We start from the raw sequence: 23380 nt of genomic DNA on the forward strand, positions 1-23380 counted from the left end.
AGAAAAGCGGCTCTGACCGTGTCTAGGACCCCAGTTCAAACCCCCGCAGACCTCAGCAGAACATCATCGCTCTCGTTGACTTCGATTTCCTCCTCGTCGCCACCAAAAGCGAGAAATCTCTCTATCTTATCATGCACACTGCTCGTTTGCTTTTTAATTACCGGGGTCTTAATGGTTATCCTGGTGAATTAACACTGTGATGCATGGATATCACTTCGCTGAGCTGCTGAGTTTTACCCTCAGGTGTGGCCACGCAAATCCCACCCTGCTCCAATCCTCCTTTTGCGATGATCTCGAGCATCTTTCCCAATCAAAATGATTCTACAAAGTGATTCTTGGATTCCCCAGGCGTGAATGTCTCATTCAGCACCTGTGACAACCTTGAAGCGCTTCCCCCCGCATCCTCAGCAGAACAAAGGACCTTGTTGTGCCTTCAGTGCCTGGTTTGTGTTGCTTTGGGAGGATAAGATAGATGACACCTCGTCTTATCCTTCCCAAAGTTTGTGGCCATGGATGCACACCTTGTAAGATAAGGGCGATTAACAGTGTTGCTGTGAAAGGCCTCATGGCCTAATTGGGATGATAGAGGTGAACCATCTGTTGGACAACTAATTATCAGAAGAAACCATGAACCAACAGCCACCCCTGATGGGCAAGACTTCTGCTCAGTACCGTGAACATTCCCCTATTTGAAGACCCCAGACCCACTTCTAGAAGAGTCTTCCTGATTAGTACACAGAGCGAAACAGGAGACGAACCACCCACATGTAAATGAACTGGGTTATAAAATGACCCCGCGCATGGTGTCAGGTTGTGGTGAGTATGAGCTGCACAGAGTGACCCAAATCTTCACCGCGACCACCCTCCCTTCACCAGACATCGCTGGATCGATAACCTGTGCAGTGCTGATATCTTACGCTCTTGCTCTCTCATATCTTAGTTTATATCTTACTCTCTTATATCTTAGTTTTCCTTCTCTCTCTTTTTCTTTTTCTCGAACATATAAACATAACATCAGTTGAAGTTCTGCTGTTAAAGTCTTAAGTTTTGTGTTACAGTCACAAATTGTTGCCAATCCACCGTTTGTAGGAGGACTTATCAATGTACTGATAAGTTTGGTGATATTATACTTTCGCCAAGTCACTAATTGCTGTAATTTGCATTCCACCACGCGCTTTTAGTCAATTCATAATTGAGTTGGACCCCTGGAGCGATCGTCTGTTGTTCACTTCACATAACCACGCAGAATTACGCCAGGGTTAACCCACACCTGATCTCATGTGCTGATCAGGGCGCGTGTTGCGTTCAGAGTGAACTCACCCCCATCCCATCTGTTGGGACGGGATGAGAATAAACTCAGGAAGGAATCCCTGCTTTCCTCAAATCAACCATCAAAACGATCTCCCCCTCGGAGATCTCCGCTTGTCGTCCAAATCATCAAAACAGCGACAAATTACCGTTATAGCCGCATAAAGCTTGGGACACCAGTTTCTGCGCCACGGTCTCATAAGCCAGCTCCTGGGAGGTGTTGTGGAGGACGCCGTCCAGCCGAAAGGACCAGTCCGTCTGCGTGTTGTTCACAACGCCCTTCCTGGCGTCCTTTTTGATGTATATATTTACACTCTGAAAGCCAAAAAGAGATGAGGATCGCTTCAATAACCACAGAGCTTCAGCAGTTATTGTCTGAAAAGAAAACACCCACTGGAGACCTTAAGTAGAAAATGGAGCGCAAATAGTATTGTTTTACTGAGCTGGATGGTGTTTTCTGGTAATAAGTACTCTTAAAGAAAGGAAATTTGGCTAAACGCACCTGTTTATCTTTCAGTGTCGCAAGGAAATTATTAGTTAAGCAAGAGAAGGTGAAGGGAGGAACAGATTGTACCACAGGGAGACTGGAATTGTGGTTAGCGCTGGGAAATCCTCAAGGATTGCTCAATCTTACTCTTTTTGAGGATTTTCTCTAGCGGTTGTATCCAAAAAAGTACATTTTCCATGGCCACTCTTGCTGATACAAACGCAGAAGCGCGGAGGAGAACAGCGAGCAGGAATACGCGAGTCAACGTGCACCAAAATGTTACACGTGGCCTTAAGGCCCGGCAGGATTCTGCATTTCTGTGGGCAAAACTGGAACCAAACCCCACACCTTTCACACTCGCAAGGGCTTTACCTTGTTGTCTGGCCCAAACTTGATCATATCTTGAGCAAAATTGGCGGTTGGCTTCACTCGCACAAATGCGTGGACTCTTTGTATGGCATCCATTCTAACTAGAGAGGGGGCAGAAAGGGAAACATCAACTATGGTGCACTCCTGAAATCAAATTTAGTGTTATTTGTTATGAAAATTAAGATGCAGAGGAGTCAAGTTGGAAGATAAAGTGTTGACAAAAGCTCAGCTGCGGTTTCAAACGCTTATTAAGAACAATTGTGGGCAAACAGTTGCTGAAACTTCTTTCCAGGGTTGTCCTGCTCAGAAAACTCCACGTGTCAAAAGAGAAACGTCTTTCTGCTCACCATTTCCTCGTGTCTCTGATTCTGTACCATTTTTGACAACACAACCTTTTCTCTGAGCCTTGCAAAGCCAAAGAGGTGCAGGAATAGGAGATGGGTTTTCTTTCGCCTGGTGTTTTCCACATGCGGACGCACACGCTGTTTTGCAACATCAGTTCATCCAGAACCGTTTCCAGCTTCTGAGGCTTTAAGTAAGACCTGCCCGAGGTTAAACCGAGCCTAAAGGAGCACACCGACATTTCCAGCGCTCTGAGCAGCCATTACCTTGTTTATCCTCTGCATTGAACAGGCATTTTTATATTTCTATAATCTCTCCTTCATACTGATGTAAAAATATTTTGAAGTGCTAAGGAACACCTGGTCTTCAAGTTTCTGAAGAAGAAACATTATGTGCTTTGAGTTTCAGATACAACCTTCTGCATTTCTTGTATATTAAGTATTTCTCTTTGCGATCTCTCCATCACTTTATCTACTGGGATTGCTTAATAAAGAAATGCAGAGGTGTGAGCTGAACCAAGGCTTTAAAACATGGTGAGGATTTCAATGGCTACCTTGTCCTTCTAGACGACACAACACCCGCCGGAGAATCCAAACCGGTGCGAGGTTTCCGTGACCATAACCTCTCCCGTACCGGAGCCAGTTGTCAATGAAACAACCTGTGAGAAAGCAGGGAGATAAAGAAGGGCATGAATATGGAGTTTTACAGCATGGAAATGCTCCTCGTCTGGTTATCAGGATTGTTAGAGATGACAAAACTCTTCTGCACAAATATAATCCAAACTGGGCCTTTTTTACAATCATTTAGGTTGGAAAAGATGCTTAACATCGAGTCCAAGCGTTAAGCTGATTTCTGCAAAACCGCAGCAAGAAGCACAGAAGAAATAAGGGAAAACTTCAGGCCAAAACTCTCATGTTAATCAGAGTATAAATGCAGAACAATGGAGTTTCCCTCGCTGCAACAATGCCCATTGTTCAGTGTCAGGAGACAGCAATTCCTCTAGAAAGTATTTACGGTCAATAGAAAATGGGAAGGAAAGAGGGAAACACCAACAGTGTGGAGACCAAAAGCTCTTGGGGTCATTAGCGGTACCGCAAGCATCCAACCAAGCTCATTATTAATTGAGTTTTTGGGTCTGCAGTGGAATTGTAACCAAAGAAAACTCCCTATTTATTGCTGGCCAAGAACATTTCACCGCTAAACCATCTTCCCCAGATCGCAAAATAAACATGAAAATGGCAAGAGTGAGAATTGTCGTGACCTTCGCTTGTTGTTGAGCACCGGTAATGTAACCCAAGCAAAGCGAATCCCAATTCACAGCTCGGGCCACTGGTCTGGAAGCTCTTTAGGACAAGGTCCAAACCCACGTTCCTTGGTCGCTCCTTATACAGCAGCCAAAGCCAGCAGGACTCCCCTGTTCTTTGGTCTCAAGACTAACAGGCTGGTTTTGCTGGGAATTAACGGCAAGACGCTCATCTCTGCACCGGGCAGAGGCCAACGTGCCCTTAGTGCCAAAGGGAAATTTTAGGTGGGGGTTTAGGGGCTGATTGGCACAGAAAAGTGTGCCCAGAGCAGTGGAACATGGGGTTTGGTTCTCTGTGAGAGATTTCAGCTCCTCCACCATGGATGGACAAAATTTGGGGCCAAATCTAAAAACTGGGGAGGCAAAACTGCAGCAGCTGGAACTGAAACTGCAGGGATGCTTTGAGTTGAATCCACTCAGTCAAACAATAAAATAGAATCACAGAATTATTTTGGTTGGAAAAGTTCCTCGAGATCCTGGAGTCCAGCCATAACCCACCCTGCACTGCCCCATGTCCTGAGAACCTCATGTCCATCTGTCCAACCCTCCAGGGATGGTGACTCCAGCACTGCCCTGGGCAGCCTGTTCCAATGCCCCACAGCCCTTTGGGGAAGAAATTGTTCCCAGATCCAACCTCAACCTCCCCTGGTGCAACTTGAGGCCGTTTCTTTGTGTCCCTGTCTCCCCTCAGCTCCTGTTCTCCAGCTGAACCCCCCAGGTCCCTCAGCCGCTCCCATCACACTTGTGCTCCAGCCCCTCACCACCTCCGTTCCCTTCTCACACGAGGGGCCTAAAACCAAGCCCAGGTGATCTGAGAGGGGGCTGTGGTGACACAGGAAGGATCACCCATGTTTTAGCAGACCTGGTGGGGAGAGAAGATCTGGAGGAGATGAGGCTGGGGGCAGAGGGAGGGAGAGCAAGGGCTGTGGAGACATCGCCTGAGGTGGGGAATAAACCCTGGGGGAGGAGAATCACAGAACCACAGAAACCCCAGGCTGGTTGGGTTGAAGGGACCTCTGTAGATCCCCAGCCCACCTGCTCATGCAGGGTCACAGAGCAGATCACACAGGGTCACAGAGCAGATCTCACAGGGTCACAGAGCAGATCACACAGGTGGGTCCAGGCGGGTTTGAATGTCCCAGAGAAGGAGACTCCACACCCGCTCTGGGCAGCCTGGGCCAGGCTCTGGCACCTCCCAGCAAAGAAGTTTCCCCTCATGTTCAGATGGAGCCTCCTGTGTTTCAGTCTGTGCCCGTTGCCCCTCACCCTGGCGTTGGGCACCACTGCACAGAGTCTGCTCCATCCTCTGACACCCACCCTGAGATATTGATCATTGATCACATCTCTCTCAGCCTTCAGAACGAGACCTTGAGGAGGGGGACGGGGCCTGAGGGGCTGTTGCGGCCTGTGGGGACAACAGGAGGCGGGTTACGCCAAGGCCCTGAGGAGGGGGCGATTCCCCGGCCCTCACGTACCTGCGCCCCCGCCTCGGCCGGGCCCGGGCGAGCCAGAGCCGCCGCGGCCCCTGGGGATGTGTACGTCGTTGCCATGGCGCCGGCCACTTCCGGCTTCTCCCGGAAGCGGAGGGAGGTGGAGACGGAAGCGGGGGCGGCTGCGAGGGCCGCGCTACGGCGGCCGGGCGGGGACAAGGCGCGGGGGAGGCGAAGCGCGGCCGGGAAGATGCTGGAGGCGGCGGCGGCGGCGGCCGAGCCGGAGCTGGACCCCGAGGATTTGGTGCATTTCTCGGTGGGCGATTTGCCCAGCCGGGGGTACGGCGTGATGGGCGAGATCCGGCGGCAGGGGAAGCTCTGCGATGTCACCCTCAAGGTGCGGCCCGGCCCGACCCGGGAGCTGAGGGACCCCCCGGGAATGCGATGGGGACAAGGAGGAGCTGGGGTGTTTGGGGGGGGGGACAAGGGGGGAGCGGAGGGTCCATTTGGGGGGGTGAGGGAGGACCTGAGGGTCCCCTTGGGTCCTTTTGGTGGGGGGACAAGGACGGGAGCGGAGGGTCCCTTGGATGGGGAGTAAGGGGGAGCAAATTGTCACTTTGGGGGGGTGTAAGGGGAAGCTGAGGGTCCCTTTGGGGGATACGGAGGGAGCTGAGGCCCCCCCAGCCCTTTTGGTGGGGAGAAGGTGAAGCTGAGGGTCCTTTTTGGGGAATAAGGGGGAGCCCCTTTTCTGGGGGACAAGTGGGCAGCAAAGAGTCCCTTTGATGGGCGATAAGGGGGAGCAGAGGGTCCCTTTGTGAGGGGGCAGCTGAGGGTCCCCCCAGCGCCTTTTGGGGGGGGCAAAGGGTCCGTTTGGGTGGGTAAGGAGGGAGCTGAGGGCCCCCCCAACCTTTTTGGTGGGGAGAAGAAAGCAAGTGGGGTCCATTTGGGTTGTTTTGGTGGGGGATAAGAGGGAGCTGAGGGTTCCTTTGGGGGTAAGGGGGGAGCTGAGGACCCCCCCAACCTTTTAGGTGGGGAGAAGGGGGAGCTGAAGGTCCCTTTGGGGGAAAAGGAAAGAGCTGAGGGCCCCCCAACGTTTTTGGTGGGGAGAAGGAGGCAGCTGGGGTCCCTCTGGCTGTTTTTGGTGGGGGGGTGAGGAGAGGAGCAGAAGGTCCCTTTGATGGGGGTAATGGGGGAGCTCAGGGTCCCTTTGGGGGGGATAAGGGGGCAGCTGAGCCCCCCCCATAGTCCCTTTGGTGGTGAAGCTGAGGGTCCCTTTGCGGGATATGAGAGGAGCTGAGCACCCCCCCAGCCCCTTTGGTGATGAGAAGGGGGAGCTGCGGGTCTCCCCTTCCCATGGCTCCCCATTGGTGGGGAATCAGGGGGTGTTAGGGCTCCCCAGACCTTTAGGGGCCTCTTGGCAGTGAGGGGGGTGCTGAGCACCCCCGGAACAAGATGGGGGCTGTGACGGGTTGGTGACACCCGGTCCCCAGTGCTCACCCCAGGGACAGGGTGGGAGACAGAGCCTCTTCGCCCTTGGAGCCGTCGCGGTGTTTCCAGCAGCCGGGGAGAGCGATTCACTAGAATATCTTGTTTTGAGAGGAAAAGGGGCACCCTAGACCTGCCCCCTGCCCCCCCATTTTGGTGGTGATCCCAACACTGAGTGGTGTGGGAGGTGACACTATGGGTGGGGTTGGTGCCGGTTTATGGACCAACCTCTGCCCCAAACCATGGGAGGAGAGTCTTTTTCCCTAGGAAACCTTTATCTTTTTAAGAACGTCGCTTTTTTATGTCATATAAATAATCTGTAGCCTTGGTAAATGCTCAGGATGGTGTCGCTGGGGCTGGAGGGATCTGAGGTGACCAGGAGGTGCTGGAACCCTCCAGCGCAGGAGCTACGGGAGGGAGGTTGTTGTGGGCGTGACGTGCGAACTCCCAAGGATTAGTTGAGTCATTCCAGAACGAGCTCGCGAGTTTAATTAAACATGAAGGTGTTTCCCAGCCTACTCACGCTGAGAGGTTTCACCTGCCGGAGAGGGAGCCGGGGAGGGCTGTGCCTGTCGTGGGGACGCGCGATTGGGGTTCAGCCCGTGGCTGCTTCATCCTGCAGATCAGCTGTGACTAAAGTGCAGGTTAAAATCATGGAATCATCGGATCGTTTGGGTTGGAAAAACCCCTCGAGATGATGGAGTTCAGCCATAACCCACCCCAGCACTGCCCCATGTCCTGAGAACCTCCTGTCCGTCTGTCCAGCCCTCCAGAGATGGTGACTCCAGCACTGCCCTGGGCAGCCTGTTCCAATGCCCCACAGCCCTTTGGGGAAGAAATTGTTCCCAGATCCAACCTCAACCTCCCCTGGGCAACTTGAGGCCGTTTCTTTGTGTCCCTGTCTCCCCTCAGCTCCTGTTCTCCAGCTGAAGCCCCCAGGTCCCTCAGCTGCTCCCATCACTCTCGTGCTCCAGCTCCTTCACCACTCTGGTGCTTTCCAAACATCTTCTGGTTGGGTCCAACCCATGGTGGTCCTTGACTTGGTCAATCTGAGTTTCTACATCTTCTTCTCATGTCACCTATCCCAGTGTCCACCTCTTCTCTGTGTCCCTCTTGTCCTTGAGCTCGTCCCCTCCGACCTCCAGCCACCTCCCTCCATCTCCTGCCTGTCAGGAAGGTCCATGCTTTGCCTTGGAGAAGACAATCCTTGACAATCAACCATCTCTCCAGGGCTTTATCCCACCTGACTCTTCCAAGAGCTCCTGAAGAGCCCAAATTCTTCTCTCTTGAGGTCTCCAGGGTCCCGCCAGGTCCCTCAGCCGCTCCCATCACACCTGTGCTCCAGCCCCTCACCAGCTCCGTTCCCTTCTCTCAACTCACTCCAGCACCTCAAGGCCTTTCTTGGTGTGAGGGGCCCAAAACTGCCCCCAGGATTTGAGGTTTGGCCTCCCCAGTACCCAGCACAGGGGAAAATGCTCGTTGGGAAGAGCTTTGCCATGTGCCGATTCCCCTTGGCAGGGGTTGCACCTTCCCTGGCGTGGTATTTGCGACTGTCTGTGCCGTAACCTGGGGGAATTCTGCGACAAAACTGGTTTGTGATGGAGAGCGCCGTTTTATTAGGATTAAATGTGATGTTATCGAGGTGGCTTCGTGTTGCAGAAGAAGATTTCCAGGTCCTGCGAGTCCCACATCCCGAAAATCGCGGTGCTGACTCAGCTGTGGGTCCCCGTGCTGCTCCACAGCATCCAGAGGGAGAGAATAGTGATGAGGTGTAGAATCCCGGCCTTATCTCAGACAAATAACCAACCATTGTCCCACAAAACTCTCCTGAATAAGTTTTCCTATGGATTTACCATAGCAAAGTGCTTTTTTTCACCTTGTTTATCTCCCTTTGTGTCTCTTCTATGGGGCCACTCGTACGGGCTGGAGGAGCTCGGCTGCTTTACCAGGGCGCCGCGTTGGCCTCGATTTCTTTATTCCTTTTATTATATTAGATTAACCAACCTAATATTAGATTTCATTCTGGGGGGTGTTTCTAAGTGAGGAGGGTGCAGAGCCTTTCATCCCTACAAAGTTCAACATCTATTAAGCAAAATGTCTCTTAAACCAAGTCTTAACTTTCCCCTGTTTTTATCACTTCTGCCTCCCGACCGTGGATTTCTTGGTCCCGTGGTGACTGAATTAACGCCACCCGCTGAATATTTGAGAAGTAATTTCCCTTTGCTGCAATTCGGAGGTGGTTTTTAATCATTTAAACCACCTCGAGCGCAGCTGATGCGAATGTCGTAAATCCGGCGCGGTGCAGGAGGAGCCTGGAAAGCGAGTCATTCATTGGCATTTGAACCATTCCCACCCAAAGTCAAGGTAGGAAAAGCACCGAGAAGCATCCGACGTCGATGCATGAGGATCGAGAGGCGTCCAAGGTCAATGCTCGGGGATCGAGAGGCGTCCGACGTCGATGCTCGGGGATCGAGAGGCGTCCGACGTCGATGCTCGGGGATCGAGAGGCGTCCGACGTCGATGCTCGGGGATCGAGAGGCATCCGACGTCGATGCTCGGGGATCCTTGTAGGTCCTGATGCCTCTTGCACCACTGAGCACATCTGTTGCTGGTTTTTCACACCTAAATCTTTTGGGTTCTCACCTCTATAAAGAGAAAAGTAGGTTATATGTACATTAGAAAAAGCTGCCAAATGCTGTTTTGGGCCTAAAATTGGATTCCTCTCGCTGTGAGCAGGGTTCAGACTCCCAAAATGGGAACAAGCAGCATCGAAATGGGAACAAGCCGTGTTTTTGCAGCATGGTTCAGGTTTTTATTGACCTCTTTAGCTGTATCGGCGTTGGGCTCAAGGGCCGTAAATGATCCACCCAGCCCACTGAAATGTTTGCTGTACAAACAGGGCTCAAATTATTAGGAAGCATCGCTACTCTCGTTTGTTTGTTTTAATTATTCCCCTCGTAAATGGGCGAACGTTCATTGAGTCAACAGGAGGGGCAGAATTTGTTCTCCTGTCTTTAACGTTGCTCCGCAGGGGCTGGATTTAAACGCGATTAAAACCAAGAAGTTGCTGATTTAAATGGCTCCCTTGGAGCTGAGATTATCCGGACTCAGGTTATAGATTTGAAGAGTCCTTTTCTAATCCTGTCTCTTCACAGAATCCCAGAATGTCAGGGGTTGAAGGGCCCTGGAAAGCTCATCCAGTGCAATCCCCCCGGAGCAGGAACACCCAGCTGAGGTTCCACAGGAAGGGGTCCAGGCGGGTTTGAATGTCTGCAGAGAAGGAGACTCCACAACCTCCCTGGGCAGCCTGGGCCAGGCTCTGACACCCTCACCCCCAACAAGTTGCTTCTCCTCTTTCAGTGGAACCTCCTGTGTTCCGGTTTGCACCCATTGCCCCTTGTCCTGTCACTGGGTGTCACCCAGAAGAGCCTGGCTCCATCCTCCTGACACTGCCCCTTTCCATATTGATCCCCAGGAATGAGTCCCCCCTCAGTCTCCTCTTCTCCAGCTCCAGAGCCCCAGCTCCCTCAGCCTTTCCTCACACGGGAGATGCTCCACTCCCTTCAGCATCTTGGTGGCTGCGCTGGACTCTCTCCAGCAGTTCCCTGTCCTTCTGGAGCTGAGGGGCCACAACTGGACACAATATTCCAGGTGTGGTCTCCCCAGGGCAGAGCAGAGGGGCAGGAGAACCTCTCTGACCTACTGACCACCCCCTTCTAACCCACCCCAGGTACCATTGGCTTCCTGGCCACAAGGGCCCAGTGCTGGCTCATGCTCACCCTGCTGTCCCCAGGACCCCCAGCTCCCTTTCCCTACACTGCTCTCCAACAGCTCATTCCCCAACTTACACTGGAACCTGGGGTTGTTCCTGCCCACATTCCAGACTCTGCAGTCCCTCAGTTCAGCTGTGAGGATGCTGTGGGACACTGTGTCAAATGCCTCGCTCTTAAATGGCTGCAGGTCAGAGCTTCTCTTGGAGACGTCCCATCGCAAGCGTCTTTCCTTTGGTGATGCCGCGAAGCATTTACTTACAGAATAATTTGAGGATGATTTGGTAGAAACAAAGGGGAATAAACTGGTGGGAGGCGGGAAGCGACGGGACGCACCTTGTTCTGTGGTTACTTCGTTTTCCTTTGGTGAAATTGGGATTTTTTGCTTAGTGGAGGCAAATCTCTACCGCTGCTTTTTCTCTTTCGGGATCGCGTCTTGGCAAAGTCTACAAGTGGTTCAAATTTAATGTGCTCAGCATCTCCAGTGAGAACCGCAGCGAGATCTCATTGCTGTGTTATCATATTTACTCACAGCTGGATTTTTATGGATTAAATCAGTGAGATTTGGGGTTTTTATTGATATTTTTTCTCCCCAGAAGCTGGATATAAAGCATTTTCTTTCAGGCTCTCTTCACATAAGATTTTGGGATTATTTTCCATGTGCCAGGCGCTACTTTGCTTATCCCCAAAGGTTCTTTTTGCCCCAGAGCGTTTCACCCATAAAATCACCTTCTGTCTAAACGTGTAATTCTGCCCTTGATTTTAACTTATTAATAAAAATCAATTAGCTTTTCGCTAAGCTCCCTGGGTGAGAAAAGCTCTGCATTAGGGATTTGGACCCTCATTGCTTTTGGCGATAGCACAGCAGAACCTTCCTCGATAATTTGATGCTTATTTCACAAATAAATCCCGCGAAGAATTTCAGTTCACTGAAAAATGCCGGTTTTTGGGGTATCAGTCCCTGATCCGGAGATCACATTCTGCTTTTTAATTGCAGAAAAGAAGCTGCTCGGTATTTATGTTCTTCCTGAGCGTTGTTTTTGTGAAGACAAATATCCTCTCGAGATGAAAGCTGATTTAGGCTCTGCTTTAGTCTGAGCTTTAGGCCAAGGGATAGGTGCTCTGGGGGAGCACAGCAGCAGCTTCTGGAAGCTTCTGGATTCCATCAAACAGGGAAGCACCAGGGCTCTAATTAGTCTAGACCGGAGATCTGACTTAATGGGTCAGTCTTTTGGGTTTCAATGTGCCGAGTTGGGTCAAAACTCTTTCACATCTTGTCCAGCCGCTGTTTTGGGTGGGACGAGGCTGAATTTTGACACAAGATCTGTTAAACTTTCCCATTCCATCGTCTTCCACCTGGCTTAATTTCTCCTCCGGCCTCTTTGTGACTTGAGATCTTTGCAGCGCTGAACTCCAGCAACTTCTCACCAGCGTGAAAACAATCGATGCTCTATTCTACCTACCCCCTTTTTCTGCACAGAAAGCATCGTCGTACCCTGGAACTTCGAACGTTTTAGTGGACGTGGGAGCGTGAGGGAGAGCAGGAGCTTTGTTATCGCTCTGGAGGACGCGTTGGAGGGGAATCCTGTGGTGTTTGCGGTCAGGACGCTTTGCGAGCCCAAATTTCATTCTTGTTTCTGGTAAACAGCATCTTTTGCCTTAAAAGAAAAGTAATATATTGTAAAATAACTCATCCTTGAGTAAAGGTGGGAATCACCTGAAAACAAGCTGTTTAACTCGAGCTATGCTGCCTGAAGGTTTAAACCTCTTCCCAGCGAGCTCGATGACGTGGAGATGACACCAAGTTGGGAGGGAGTATGGAGCTGCTGGAAGGCAGGAGAGCTCTGCAGAGGGATCTGCGTAGACTGGAAAAATGGGCCAACTCCAATGGGATGAAGTTCACCAAGGCCAAGTGCCGGGTCCTGCACTTTGGCCACAACAACCCCCTGCAGCGCTCCAGGCTGGCACAGAGTGGCTGGAGAGCCGTCAGGCAGAAAGGGACCTGGGGGGACTCATGGACAGGAAGCTCAACAGGAGCCAGCAGTGTGCCCAGGTGGCCAAGAAGGCCAATGGTGTCCTGTCCTGTATCCAAACCAGCGTGGTCAGCAGGACAAGGGCAGTGATCCTTCCCCTGTGCTCTGCACTGGGGAGGCCACACCTGGAGTGTTGTGTTCAGTTCTGGGCCCCTCAGCTCAGGAAAGAGATTGAAGTGCTGGAGCGGGTCCAGAGAAGAGCAACAAGACTGGGGAAGGGACTTGAGCACAAGAGCTATGGGGAGAGGTTGAGGGAGCTGGGCTTGTTCAGTCTGGAGCAGAGGAGGCTTAGAGCTGAGCTCAGCACTCTCTAGAACGACCCGAAGGGCAGTTCTAGCCAGGGGGGATTGGGCTCTTCTCCCAGGCAGTCAGCAATAGGACAAGGGGGCATGGGCTTCAACTCTGCCAGGGGAAGTTGAGGCTGGAGATTAGAAAGCAATTCTGTGCAGAGAGAGTGGTCAGCATTGGAATGGCTGCCCAGGGAGGTGCTGGACTCAGTGGCCCGGGAGGTTTTTAAACTGAGATTGGCCATGGCACTGAGTTCCATGATCTGGTCAATGGACTGGAGTTGGACCAAGGGTTGGACTGGATGAGCTCTGAGGTCTCTTCCAACCCAGTTCATTCTGGGATTCTGTGAGATTCTGGGTTTATTTCTCTCTTTTGCTGCTTGTGTTAACAGCTAATTCCAGCTTGGTGATGGGGACACCATTAAATTCATGGCGATTTCATTTGTGCCTGCAGACTGACCCGAACCCAGAGCTCAAAAAGGGAAACGCGCTGATTCGCAGCTCGCTCCGAACTAAAATAAAAAGGCAAAGCGTTCGTTTGACATAGTTCTTGCACACGGACGGAGAGGGCGGCCAGTTCCAAAGGCCAAATTCCGCTTGAAAATCAAAACAGGAACCTGGCTGCGCTTAGTGAGGACAAAAATAGGGTTTTTCCCAAACAGAAAAAGCTTTTTCTCTATGTATTTGTTAACGTTCTGCAAGTACTTGATGGCGTTTGGACACAGGAGAGGGTGGGATGGTGCCAAGAAGTTCATGAGCTCGTTTTACTGTTGCGTTACATGAGTGTAGGTGACTCCAGAGGGTGTTTATTTGGTCAGAGGAAAGGAAGATCATTTGGCTTTTGGAATGGGAAGATGCTCAGATGAGCCAAGGGGACACGTGCCACGTGGAAACATTTGTCGCCTTCTATAGGAAAACTTGTGTTTTCCGTCGCCTGCAGCAAGAAATTTAGTTCTTCCTCTGGGATTTGCCATGAAATGTTGATGGTATGAACATAATGACGGCTTCTAGACCTGAGATCCTGATTTATAAACCTCCCTGAGGGCTCTGGATCATTACAGGAGTTTAAAAACAAACAAAACCCACAAGGAAGCGGGGGTGGTGTTGTCGTCTGGTCCCAGGACGTTGTGTTGGTGGCGATCGATGGCTCTCGGCTGGTGCAGCTTGCTGGATCTCTCTGATGTCCCATCCTTCCCCTGCTACAACGGCAGAAAATTATTCCTTTTTAATTATTATTTTACAGCTTATTTCCTTTTTATTGTCCCGAACGGGAAGCAGTTGGGAACTACGTGGCCGTGGTTTCTCTCATCGGGTAACCAAAGCCAACTCTGCTGAATTCAAACCCTCCCTTGCCCACACAGAGTCGTCCCCAGCGCCGTTCATTTGTTAAACGGGGTTAATTTGTTAAACGGGGGTGAAACGCTTCCCGTAACGAAGGGAACAACCGTGTCCCTCGGAAACTATAGAGCAGGTATCTCATCCCTCAGATGGTTTGGACTTGGAGCGGAATAATTTCCTGTGGTTTTGATGCCTTTCTGCTTTTCATAGGGAGAAACGCGGGGAGCGGAGCCGCGGTTTAATGTATGAATCCATCAGAGAGGCAAGGTCAAAATATTGCTGTTATTTGTATTACAATTGCAGTCATATTTCACGGTAGTCAACCGTCCCTTGAAATTCTTAGAAGAACAGTAAGCAGGGTAAAACGCGGAGTAATTAGAGATGCAGTCACAGAATCCCAGAATGTCAGGGGTTGAAGGGCCCTGGGAAGCCCATCCAGTGCAATCCCCCCGGAGCAGGAACACCCAGCTGAGGTTCCACAGGAAGGGGTCCAGGCGGGTTTGAATGTCTGCAGAGAAGGAGACTCCACAACCTCCCTGGGCAGCCTGGGCCAGGCTCTGACACCCTCACCCCCAACAAGTTGCTTCTCCTCTTGCAGTGGAACCTCCTGTGTTCCAGTTTGCACCCATTGCCCCTTGTCCTGTCACTGGTTGTCACCGAGAAGAGCCTGGCTCCATCCTCCTGACACTGCCCCTTTCCATATTGATCCCCAGGAATGAGTCCCCCCTCAGTCTCCTCTTCTCCAGCTCCAGAGCCCCAGCTCCCTCAGCCTTTCCTCACACGGGAGATGCTCCACTCCCTTCAGCATCTTGGTGGCTGCGCTGGACTCTCTCCAGCAGTTCCCTGTCCTTCTGGAGCTGAGGGGCCACAACTGGACACAAGATTCCAGGTGTGGTCTCCCCAGGGCAGAGCAGAGGGGCAGGAGAACCTCTCTGACCTACTGACCACCCCCTTCTAACCCACCCCAGGTCCCATTGGCTTCCTGGCCACAAGGGCCCAGTGCTGGCTCATGCTCACCCTGCTGTCCCCAGGACCCCCAGCTCCCTTTCCTGGGATCAGAGCAATTAAGGCAGTTAAAGAGAGTAAACCTGATGTCCAGTGTTCTCTGGTTTTCTCTGGATGCTGTTTCTACTAAAGGAGAAATCTATTGAACCTGTGTCATGTGTTGTTTAATGAAGAGGATTCCGCAGTGTTTTCCACTTAGAAAAGGTGGTTGCCTCTATTTAAAGTCTTTGCTCACCCTTACAGGCAAGGAAAATCAAAGCATGGGGTGGAATTTCTGAGGAGTTAATATCCCAAGGAACGGTGGCTTTCCCTCTACAACATTAAACCGCAGCGTAGCAGATCACCAGGTTCCCTTTAATAGAACGGTGTATTTTAGCCATCGAGCCTTAGCAAATCATCCCCTTGGAAAGAAACATCAGATTCACTGGCTTCAAAAGGCTTTTGCTGGAGCTGCAGCGTCGAATTCCTCGGAGGAAAAAGGGCAGAGAATATTTGGCTCAGCGGCAACGTTACCGGGGGCTGCAAACGTGCCGCTGTATCTAGTGCAGTGCCTCAGGGGTCAGTACTGGGGCCAATATTATTCAATATATTCATTAACGATTTGGATGAGGGATTTGAGTGTACTATCAGCAAGTTTGCTGATGGCACCAAGCTGGGAGGAGTGGCTGCACACCAGAGGCTGTGCTGCCATCCAGAGACCTGGACAGCCTGGAGAGTTGGGCGGGGAATAACCTGATGGAATTTAACAAGGGCAAGTGTAGAGTCCTGCATCTGGGCAGGAACAACCCCAGGTTCCAGTATAGGTTGGGAAATTACATATTAGAGAGCAGTGTAGGGGAAAGGGACCTGGGGGTCCTGGTGGACAGCAGGGTGACCATGAGCCAGCACTGGGCCCTTGTGGCCAGGAAGCCAATGGGACCTGGGGTGGGTTAGAAGGGGGTGGTCAGTAGGTCAGAGAGGTTCTCCTGCCCCTCTGCTCTGCCCTGGGGAGACCACAGCTGGAATATTGTGTCCAGTTGTGGCCCCTCAGTTCCAGAAGGACAGGGAACTGCTGGAGAGGGTCCAGCGTAGGGCAACAAAGATGCTGAAGGGAGTGGAGCATCTCCCGTGTGAGGAAAGGAGGGAGCTGGGGCTCTTTAGTTTGGAGAAGAGGAGACTGAGGGGTGACCTTATTAATGTTTATAAATATATAAAGGGTGAGTGCCATGAGAACGGAGCCAGGCTCTTCTCAGTGGCAAACAATGATAGGACAAGGCATAATGGGATCAAGCTGGAACACAAGAGGTTCCACTAAAATTTGAGAAAAAAACTGCTTCTCAGTGAGGGTGTCAGAGCCTGGCCCAGGCTGCCCAGGAGGGTTGTGGAGTCTCCCTCCCTGCAGACATTCAAACCCGCCTGGACACCTTCCTGTGCGACCTCTCCTAGGCGTTCCTGCTCCAGCAGGGGGATTGGACTGGATGATCTTTTGAGGTCCCTTCCAGTCCCAAACATACTGTGATACTGTAATAACTTCATATACAAGGATAACTTAGTTATAACTAGAGGATCGCTGTATGCAGGTGTGTTGTTTTAATAGGCGCCGATTGAATTGCAATACCACTTTTTAATTTAAAAAAAGGCAAAACGACCTTGTAAGAGCCGCGGTTTTCGGCAAATTTGGAGCGCTCATCTTGTAGTGGAGATACATTAAACCAAAGCGAGCGTTGCGGTTGGACAGATTTCCTTCCAGGAGCCGTGCCTTTCCAAATTTTCCATATGTAAACCCTCGTTATTTCACCTTGTTTCAAACCAGAGAAATATTGAAAGCAAAAATGGTGTTTTCCTGGTTTTTGAGATGTTTGAGGCACACGAGAGGGGGTTTTCTTGCAAAGTTGGGTGCTCCTGGTGGTTCCCTCCAGCACCGCCCTTCAGTTGAAAACATTTTCAGCAAAAATATATATATTTTAAAGAAGAAATGCAGCTCACGTGAAATAAAATGGGGGTTTTAATCAGCCTTTTGCCCAGGGAACAAACCCCTCATGTGCTGCAGGCTCATCTGTGGGTGAAGATCCATCCATGAGCAGCGCTGTTGGTCCCCCAGCTCCAAAATGCTGCTGGTGACGCTCAGACCTTGCTGAGTGGTGGTGAGGGGAATCAATTACCCCAAATTTTCAACCTCAGCCTCCGCTGGCGCAACTTGAGGCCGGTTCCTCTCATCCTGATGCTTGTTCCTTGGGACAACAGACCAACACCTTCCATTCTACAACAGCTTTCCCACTGTTTTTCCCTCGTCGGGCTGGGTCAGTAGCAGCTTCATCCCCAGGTAGGAACGTGTCGGGAAGCACCAGAGCTGCCCAGGCCGGTCTGGGGTTCCTGAGCTCCGAGGCTGGAACGTGGACAAGCGGAGCAGCGAGTTACTCATCGCGGTCAACCAAGTTAGGACTGATCGTACGTAAACCTTTCCCCAGCGAGGAGCCCCGAACAACGAGCTTAGCACCCAAACCTCAGTGTTATTTCCTTCTCTTAACCTCTTGCACTTGTGAGCGGCGCCTCCAACTCTCGCTCGCATGGAGAGACAAACAGAAGTGAAGTCATTCATGCTAGGGGTGATTTAGATTGGATATTAAGAACAAATCCTTCCCCAAAGGGCTGTGGGGCATTGGAACACAGGGCACTGGTGGGGTCACCATCCCTGGAGGGGTTTAAAAGCCATTTAGACGCGGTTCTTACGGACGTGGGTTAGCGCTGGAGTCAGGTTAAGGTTGGACTCAATGATCCTGAGGGTATATTCCAACCAAAATGATTCCGATTCAATGATTCTGTGTGTGCACACGTGCTCGGTTTGGCAGCTGCGGTGTGGAAAGGCAAACCCGCAGCCACGGCGAGGGTTTGTTGGTTTTAATCGCTTCCTTCCTCTTATGGCCTTTATTTCTAAGTATTTTTACGCGTTCTGTGTTCGCCGGGGTTTGTGCTCGCTTACAAGAGGCTGTGTAATGTCTGGGGAACCTTGCTCTGCAAATGGTTGTTAATTAAACAGGACTTGAGCTCCGTCCCCTTTGGGACCGGGGCTGAGTCTTGACAGTCTCACCTCCTTTTGTGGAGATTCCCCCTCGTCCTTTTGTGGAGATTCCTCATCCTTTTGTGGAGATTCCTCATCCTTTTGTGGAGATTCCTCATCCCCCTGCACCTACATGAGGACGCTGTTGATAATTTTGGATGTCAAGGGAGAACTTGCTGCTGTAGCACCAATAAAGCCGTTGTCTCAACTCTTGTGCTTGTCCCTCAGCTCAGGGCTCAAAATGGCAGCCCCAGGGGCACCACAATCACCTCAGAACACACAATGGCAGCACCGCAATCACCTCAGGGCTCAAAATGACAGAACCGCAATCACCTCAGGACTCAAAATGGTGGCACCAGGGGCACCAAAATCACCTCAGGGCTCAAAATGGCGGCACCAGAGGCACCAAAATCACCTCAAAACACAAAATGGCGGCACCAGGGGCACCACAATCACCTCAGAACACACAATGGCGGCACCGCAATCACCTCAGGGCTCAAAATGACGGCACCGCAATCACCTCAGGGCTCAAACTGGTGGCACCAGAGGCACCAAAATCACCTCAGGGCTCAAAATGACAGAAGCACAATCACCTCAGGGCTCAAAATGGCAGCACCGAGGGCACCAAAATCACCTCAGGGCTCAAAATGGCGGCACCGCAATCACCTCAGGGCTCAAAATGGCGGCACCAAGGGCACCAAAATCACCTCAGGGCTCAAAATGGCGGCACCAAGGGCACCAAAATCACCTCAAAACAGAAAATGGTGGCACCAGGGGCACCACAATCACCTCAGGGCTCAAAATGGCAGAACCACAATCACCTCAGGGCTCAAAATGGTGGCACCAGGGGCACCACAATCACCTCAGGGCTCAAAATGGTGGCACCAAGGGCACCAAAATCACCTCAGGGCTCAAAATGGTGGCCAGAGGGGTGGCGGAATCACCTCGCAACAAGAAAGGCTGAAGTGCTGGAGAGAAGGGAATGGAGCTGGTGAGGGGCTGGAGCACAAGTGTGATGGAGCGGCTGAGGGACCTGGGGGCTTCAGCTGGAGAACAGGAGCTGAGGGGAGACAGGGACACAAAGAAACGGCCTCAAGTTGCGCCAGGGGAGGTTGAGGTTGGATCTGGGAACAATTTCTTCCCCAAAGGGCTGTGGGGCATTGGAACAGGCTGCCCAGGGCAGTGCTGGAGTCACCATCCCTGGAGGGCTGGACAGACGGACAGGAGGTTCTCAGGACATGGGGCAGTGCCAGGGTGGGTTATGGTTGGACTCCATGATCTTGAGGGGCTTTTCCAAGCTCAATGATTCTGTGATATAGAGGATAAAGCACAAGATCCATTAGCGTCAGAGTTCGCAGAGAACAGAGCAGCAGGGTATTTGCTGGTGTTTGTAGCACAGCTCTCAAATCTTGGAGCCTTTGCGGTGTTTTACACACAGTTTTATGTTAGTAGAAGAGATCGATATTGGGCTTTACGCATCTAAGTCATTGTACAAATGTATATGAGAGGTTTTTTTCCATGAGCTGTACAGAGCATACCATTTCCCTTGCTGCTTCTGCTCTGGGCATTGGGAACTCTGACCCCACACTAAATGTCTTTAAAAACTCTTGTAACAGCGTTTATGGGGGTTGACTATGCTTTTGTTTAAAAAGGAACTGCTTGCTTATGCATCTTGCATAGTACCCCATTCTATTTTAGTTTTCTTTTAATACATCAGGAACTTTGCTTTACAGATTCCCAGCAAGCTGTATTTACTGGGTGTGAGCTCTGATCTAGAGGGACAGTCAAGGCTCTCCTGGGAACCATGAAAACCCCACATCCAAGCAATATTTTACTTCATAAGCTGCCTAGACATGAAAAAGGAGATGAAGCTTTTTGTAGATGAGAAGAAAACGGCTTCTCGGATGACCTGGAGAGTAGAAGACCTGCTGTACCAGCTTGTTTGGCCCAGCAAAACGAAGCTCAGCTGGGGAAATCTTGCTTAAGTGGGGGAAAAAGGGCAGTTCTACACAAGCATAACCCAGTGTGAGTCAGGTTAGGCTGGAAATTAGGGGAAAAAAAGCTCTGAGCCAACAGACAGAAGTAATCAGTGCAAAGGCCGGTGTAATTTGGAAGAGAATTAAATATTGTGTAGCGTCTGCAGGAGCCAGAGGTGGAGTCGAGGGTACAAGAAGCCCGTGTGCAGTTGAACACTGAGGATTTGTGTGAACACGTGGCCGTTCTTGGGGAGAAATCTGGAGATTCTTGGATTCCTAAGCTGGAATTTAAGAGCCAGGCTGCTGTTTGCAAATGGAAATTGTCCAACTTCCAGCCTCGCTTACTGCTGGCGGAGCCATCCGGACCCTGCGGTTGGCGGTGGATGGTTCTGATCTTCCTTCTTTCCCCTTTTCTCTTTCTTTTTTAGGTAGGGGACCATAAATTTAGTGCCCACCGGATTGTGCTGGCGGCTTCTATCCCCTACTTCCACGCCATGTTCACCAACGACATGATGGAGTGCAAGCAGGACGAGATCGTCATGCAGGGGATGGATCCCAGGTGACGTCCGTGGGCCTCGGCGTTGGGCACACGAGGCTTGAAAGTCTGTGTGAACAGTGCTAGAAAAGGGGGTTTGTAGAATTAAAGAATGGTTTGGGTCAAAGGGACCTTAAAGCTCATCTAGTCCAGCGCTGCCATGACAGGGACATCTTCACCAGCTCAGGTTGCTCAGAGCCCATCCAGCCTGGCCTGGGATGTCTCCAGGCATGGTTCATCCACCACCTCTCTGGGTACCTGGGCCAGGCTCTCACCACCCTCAGGGCAACAATTCCTTCCTCATGTCCGGCCTGAATCTCCCTCCTTTAGTTTAAACCATCACCCCTTGTCCTATCGCAACAGGCCCTGCTCAAAAATCCATCCCCAGCTTTCTCCTCAGCCCCTTTTGCTCGTAGCGTCGCACGCGAGGTTAATTGTTAATAAATTATGCTCCTTTTCCCCCCGTTTAGCGCACTCGAGGCTCTGATCAACTTCGCCTACAACGGGCACCTGGCCATCGACCAGCAGAACGTGCAGTCACTGCTGATGGGGGCGAGTTTCCTGCAGCTGCAGAACATCAAAGACGCTTGCTGCACCTTCCTCCGAGAGAGGTGAGGGGGCGTTTTTCGGCTGCTCCCCGACCCCAGCGAGGTTTTCATCATCTGGGAATCTCCAGAATACGTGGGTGATCCGTGACCTCCCGTTTTCCTATAAAATAACTTCTCTGCTTTATCAGATGCTGAAGTTGGGGTGCAATATAAAGGCACCTATAAAATAACTTCTCTGCTTTATCAGATGCTGAGGTCGGGGCGCAATATAAAGGAATTCCCAGCCATGGGAATGAATCCCTGGAGAAAAACAGAGGGAATATTTCAATTTTCCAGAGTTCTTCAGCTCCTTACCCATCACAGAGGTGCGCGACTGCCTCGACCTCCCCGCAATATTAATCATCACTTTTCCCACTGTTGCGTGCGCAAAGGGGAGGAACAAAGTTTCTCAAGGAGCTGCAGCAGCACCTTAAATCGCTGGCAGGTTTCTCAGCTCCCCGGGCGGCGTTTGGCCGCGGGGCTGTTCCAGCAGCGCGATCTGGAGCCGAGGGGCCGCGCTGTTCTTTGGAATCGCACCACACGCGTCTTCGCCTCCTGCTCTGGCGCGTTTCGTTTCCCCAGCCCGACTTCTCCGCAGCCGTTCCGTGTGTTCCGTGGCGTGATATTAAACAGACCCGCCACATAAATGGAACATCTCAGCCCTTTATATTTCTTTACTTCTAAATAGTAGTATCCTATAAGCACAGTCTGGGGAGAAAAATGTTCTTCCTCTTTATTGAAGATGCCTCAATTTTGCCTCCTGAGTTTTTGCGATTTAAGTTGCGTAAGATTACAGAGTATTACTTTTTCTTGCAAAAACCTTTTTATTTGATGCGACCCCCAGCTGGAAAGAGATGGGTTGTGGGCATTTTTGGGGTGCCTACTGGCTTTAGGTGGTTGTATCTCTATCTAAATGAAGCGAGTTGATTTGGTTCGGCAGGTTGAGCTGCCACAGGACACCCAAATCTACCAGGAGCCAACTGGGTGTCCTAAGTTACTAAGTAATTAAAATAACAAGATTCTGACCATCCCGAAGAGCTGGAGCACACACACTGAGCTCTTGTTCTTCAATGGAATTAAGATTTGGGATCTTTTAGTTTAGTATGGGATGATTTGTGTCAGAAAACAACACAACTATGGGCTCTTGTTGCCGAGAAGGGATTCTTGTTTGGATGGGAGCGTCCAGGACAAGTCCCTGTTTCTGTAGAGCCCGTGACTGTAATAAATATCATCTTCTCCAGCTTCTTCACGCCACTGATTCCTTGTATCCTCTGACGCGTCGCTTCGCTGAACCTGTTTGGAATTCTTTCTATCCTTCTATTAACCCACTATCACTTTTCCTCTCCTCTTCCCCCGTTTCCCAGGCTCCACCCCAAGAACTGCCTGGGCGTGCGGCAGTTTGCGGAGACCATGATGTGCGCGGTGCTCTACGACGCCGCCAACAGCTTCATCCACCAGCACTTCGTGGAGGTCTCCATGTCCGAGGAGTTCCTGGCGCTGCCTTTCGACGACGTCCTGGAGCTCGTTTCTCGGGACGAGCTCAACGTGAAGTCTGAGGAGCAGGTGCGTAGGTCTCAACCGAGGACTTTTTTCCCTGTTCCTGGTCTGAATGAAGCTGAGAAGATGTCCTGGCATGGTGGGAACAGTCGGTGGTGCTGGATAAAGCTACGTTGACTCCCCAAGCGCCACTTGTGTGCTGCCAACCTTACCTTGCTCGGTGAAATGCCTGTTTCTCAGACCGTAGATTGTTTTGAGGTATTTTGATTCATCATTGACAAGAAGTGGAACCTCTTAGGTCCTGAGGACCTTCAGCTGTTCCCATTACTGTCAATAAGTTGCTGGTCCTGGAGAAGAAATGGGTCGAACAGGGTTTGGGCAGTAGCCACTTCATGGAGCTCGATTTCTGGTCCAGAGGAGCACTCCTGAAGTGGAAAAAACTCACTGTGAGTGCTGCAGAGATTTATAATGAATCTTCCAATGAATTTGCCATCAAGAGGCTCCTCCAGACTGGCGTGTTCCTAAAAAAATACAAGAGAAAGCGGGGCTAAACAACTTTAAGTTGTTTCTCAACAATTTGGAGGATCTCTC

General features: G+C 51.1%; 2 protein-coding genes across 8 annotated transcripts in view; one reads left to right on the forward strand and one right to left on the reverse strand.

Moving 5' to 3' along the window:
- The window catches only part of KIF9 (kinesin family member 9), a 32053-nt gene extending 26674 nt beyond the window's left edge, over positions 1-5379 (reverse strand). For all 6 annotated transcript variants that reach the window (XM_071805445.1, XM_071805444.1, XM_065831965.2 and 3 more), the window contains exons 1-4: positions 5285-5379; positions 3060-3164; positions 2168-2265; positions 1458-1623 (exon numbers count right to left, since the gene is read on the reverse strand). In XM_071805445.1, coding sequence (XP_071661546.1) covers positions 1458-1623; positions 2168-2260 — 259 coding nt within the window. In that variant the 5' untranslated portion in view covers positions 2261-2265; positions 3060-3164; positions 5285-5379. The remainder of the gene's footprint in view (positions 1-1457; positions 1624-2167; positions 2266-3059; positions 3165-5284) is intronic.
- The window catches only part of KLHL18 (kelch like family member 18), a 29471-nt gene continuing 11448 nt past the window's right edge, over positions 5358-23380 (forward strand). Inside the window, exons 1-4 of one of the 2 annotated variants that reach the window (XM_065831962.2) lie at positions 5358-5636; positions 20599-20729; positions 21176-21316; positions 22657-22855. In XM_065831962.2, the coding sequence (XP_065688034.1) occupies positions 5358-5636; positions 20599-20729; positions 21176-21316; positions 22657-22855 (750 nt within the window). The remainder of the gene's footprint in view (positions 5637-20598; positions 20730-21175; positions 21317-22656; positions 22856-23380) is intronic. The other variant, XM_065831964.2, reaches the window with a different exon arrangement.

This window comes from Patagioenas fasciata, chromosome 2 (genome assembly GCF_037038585.1).
Source record: "Patagioenas fasciata isolate bPatFas1 chromosome 2, bPatFas1.hap1, whole genome shotgun sequence".
Taxonomy (NCBI): Eukaryota; Metazoa; Chordata; class Aves; order Columbiformes; family Columbidae; genus Patagioenas; species Patagioenas fasciata.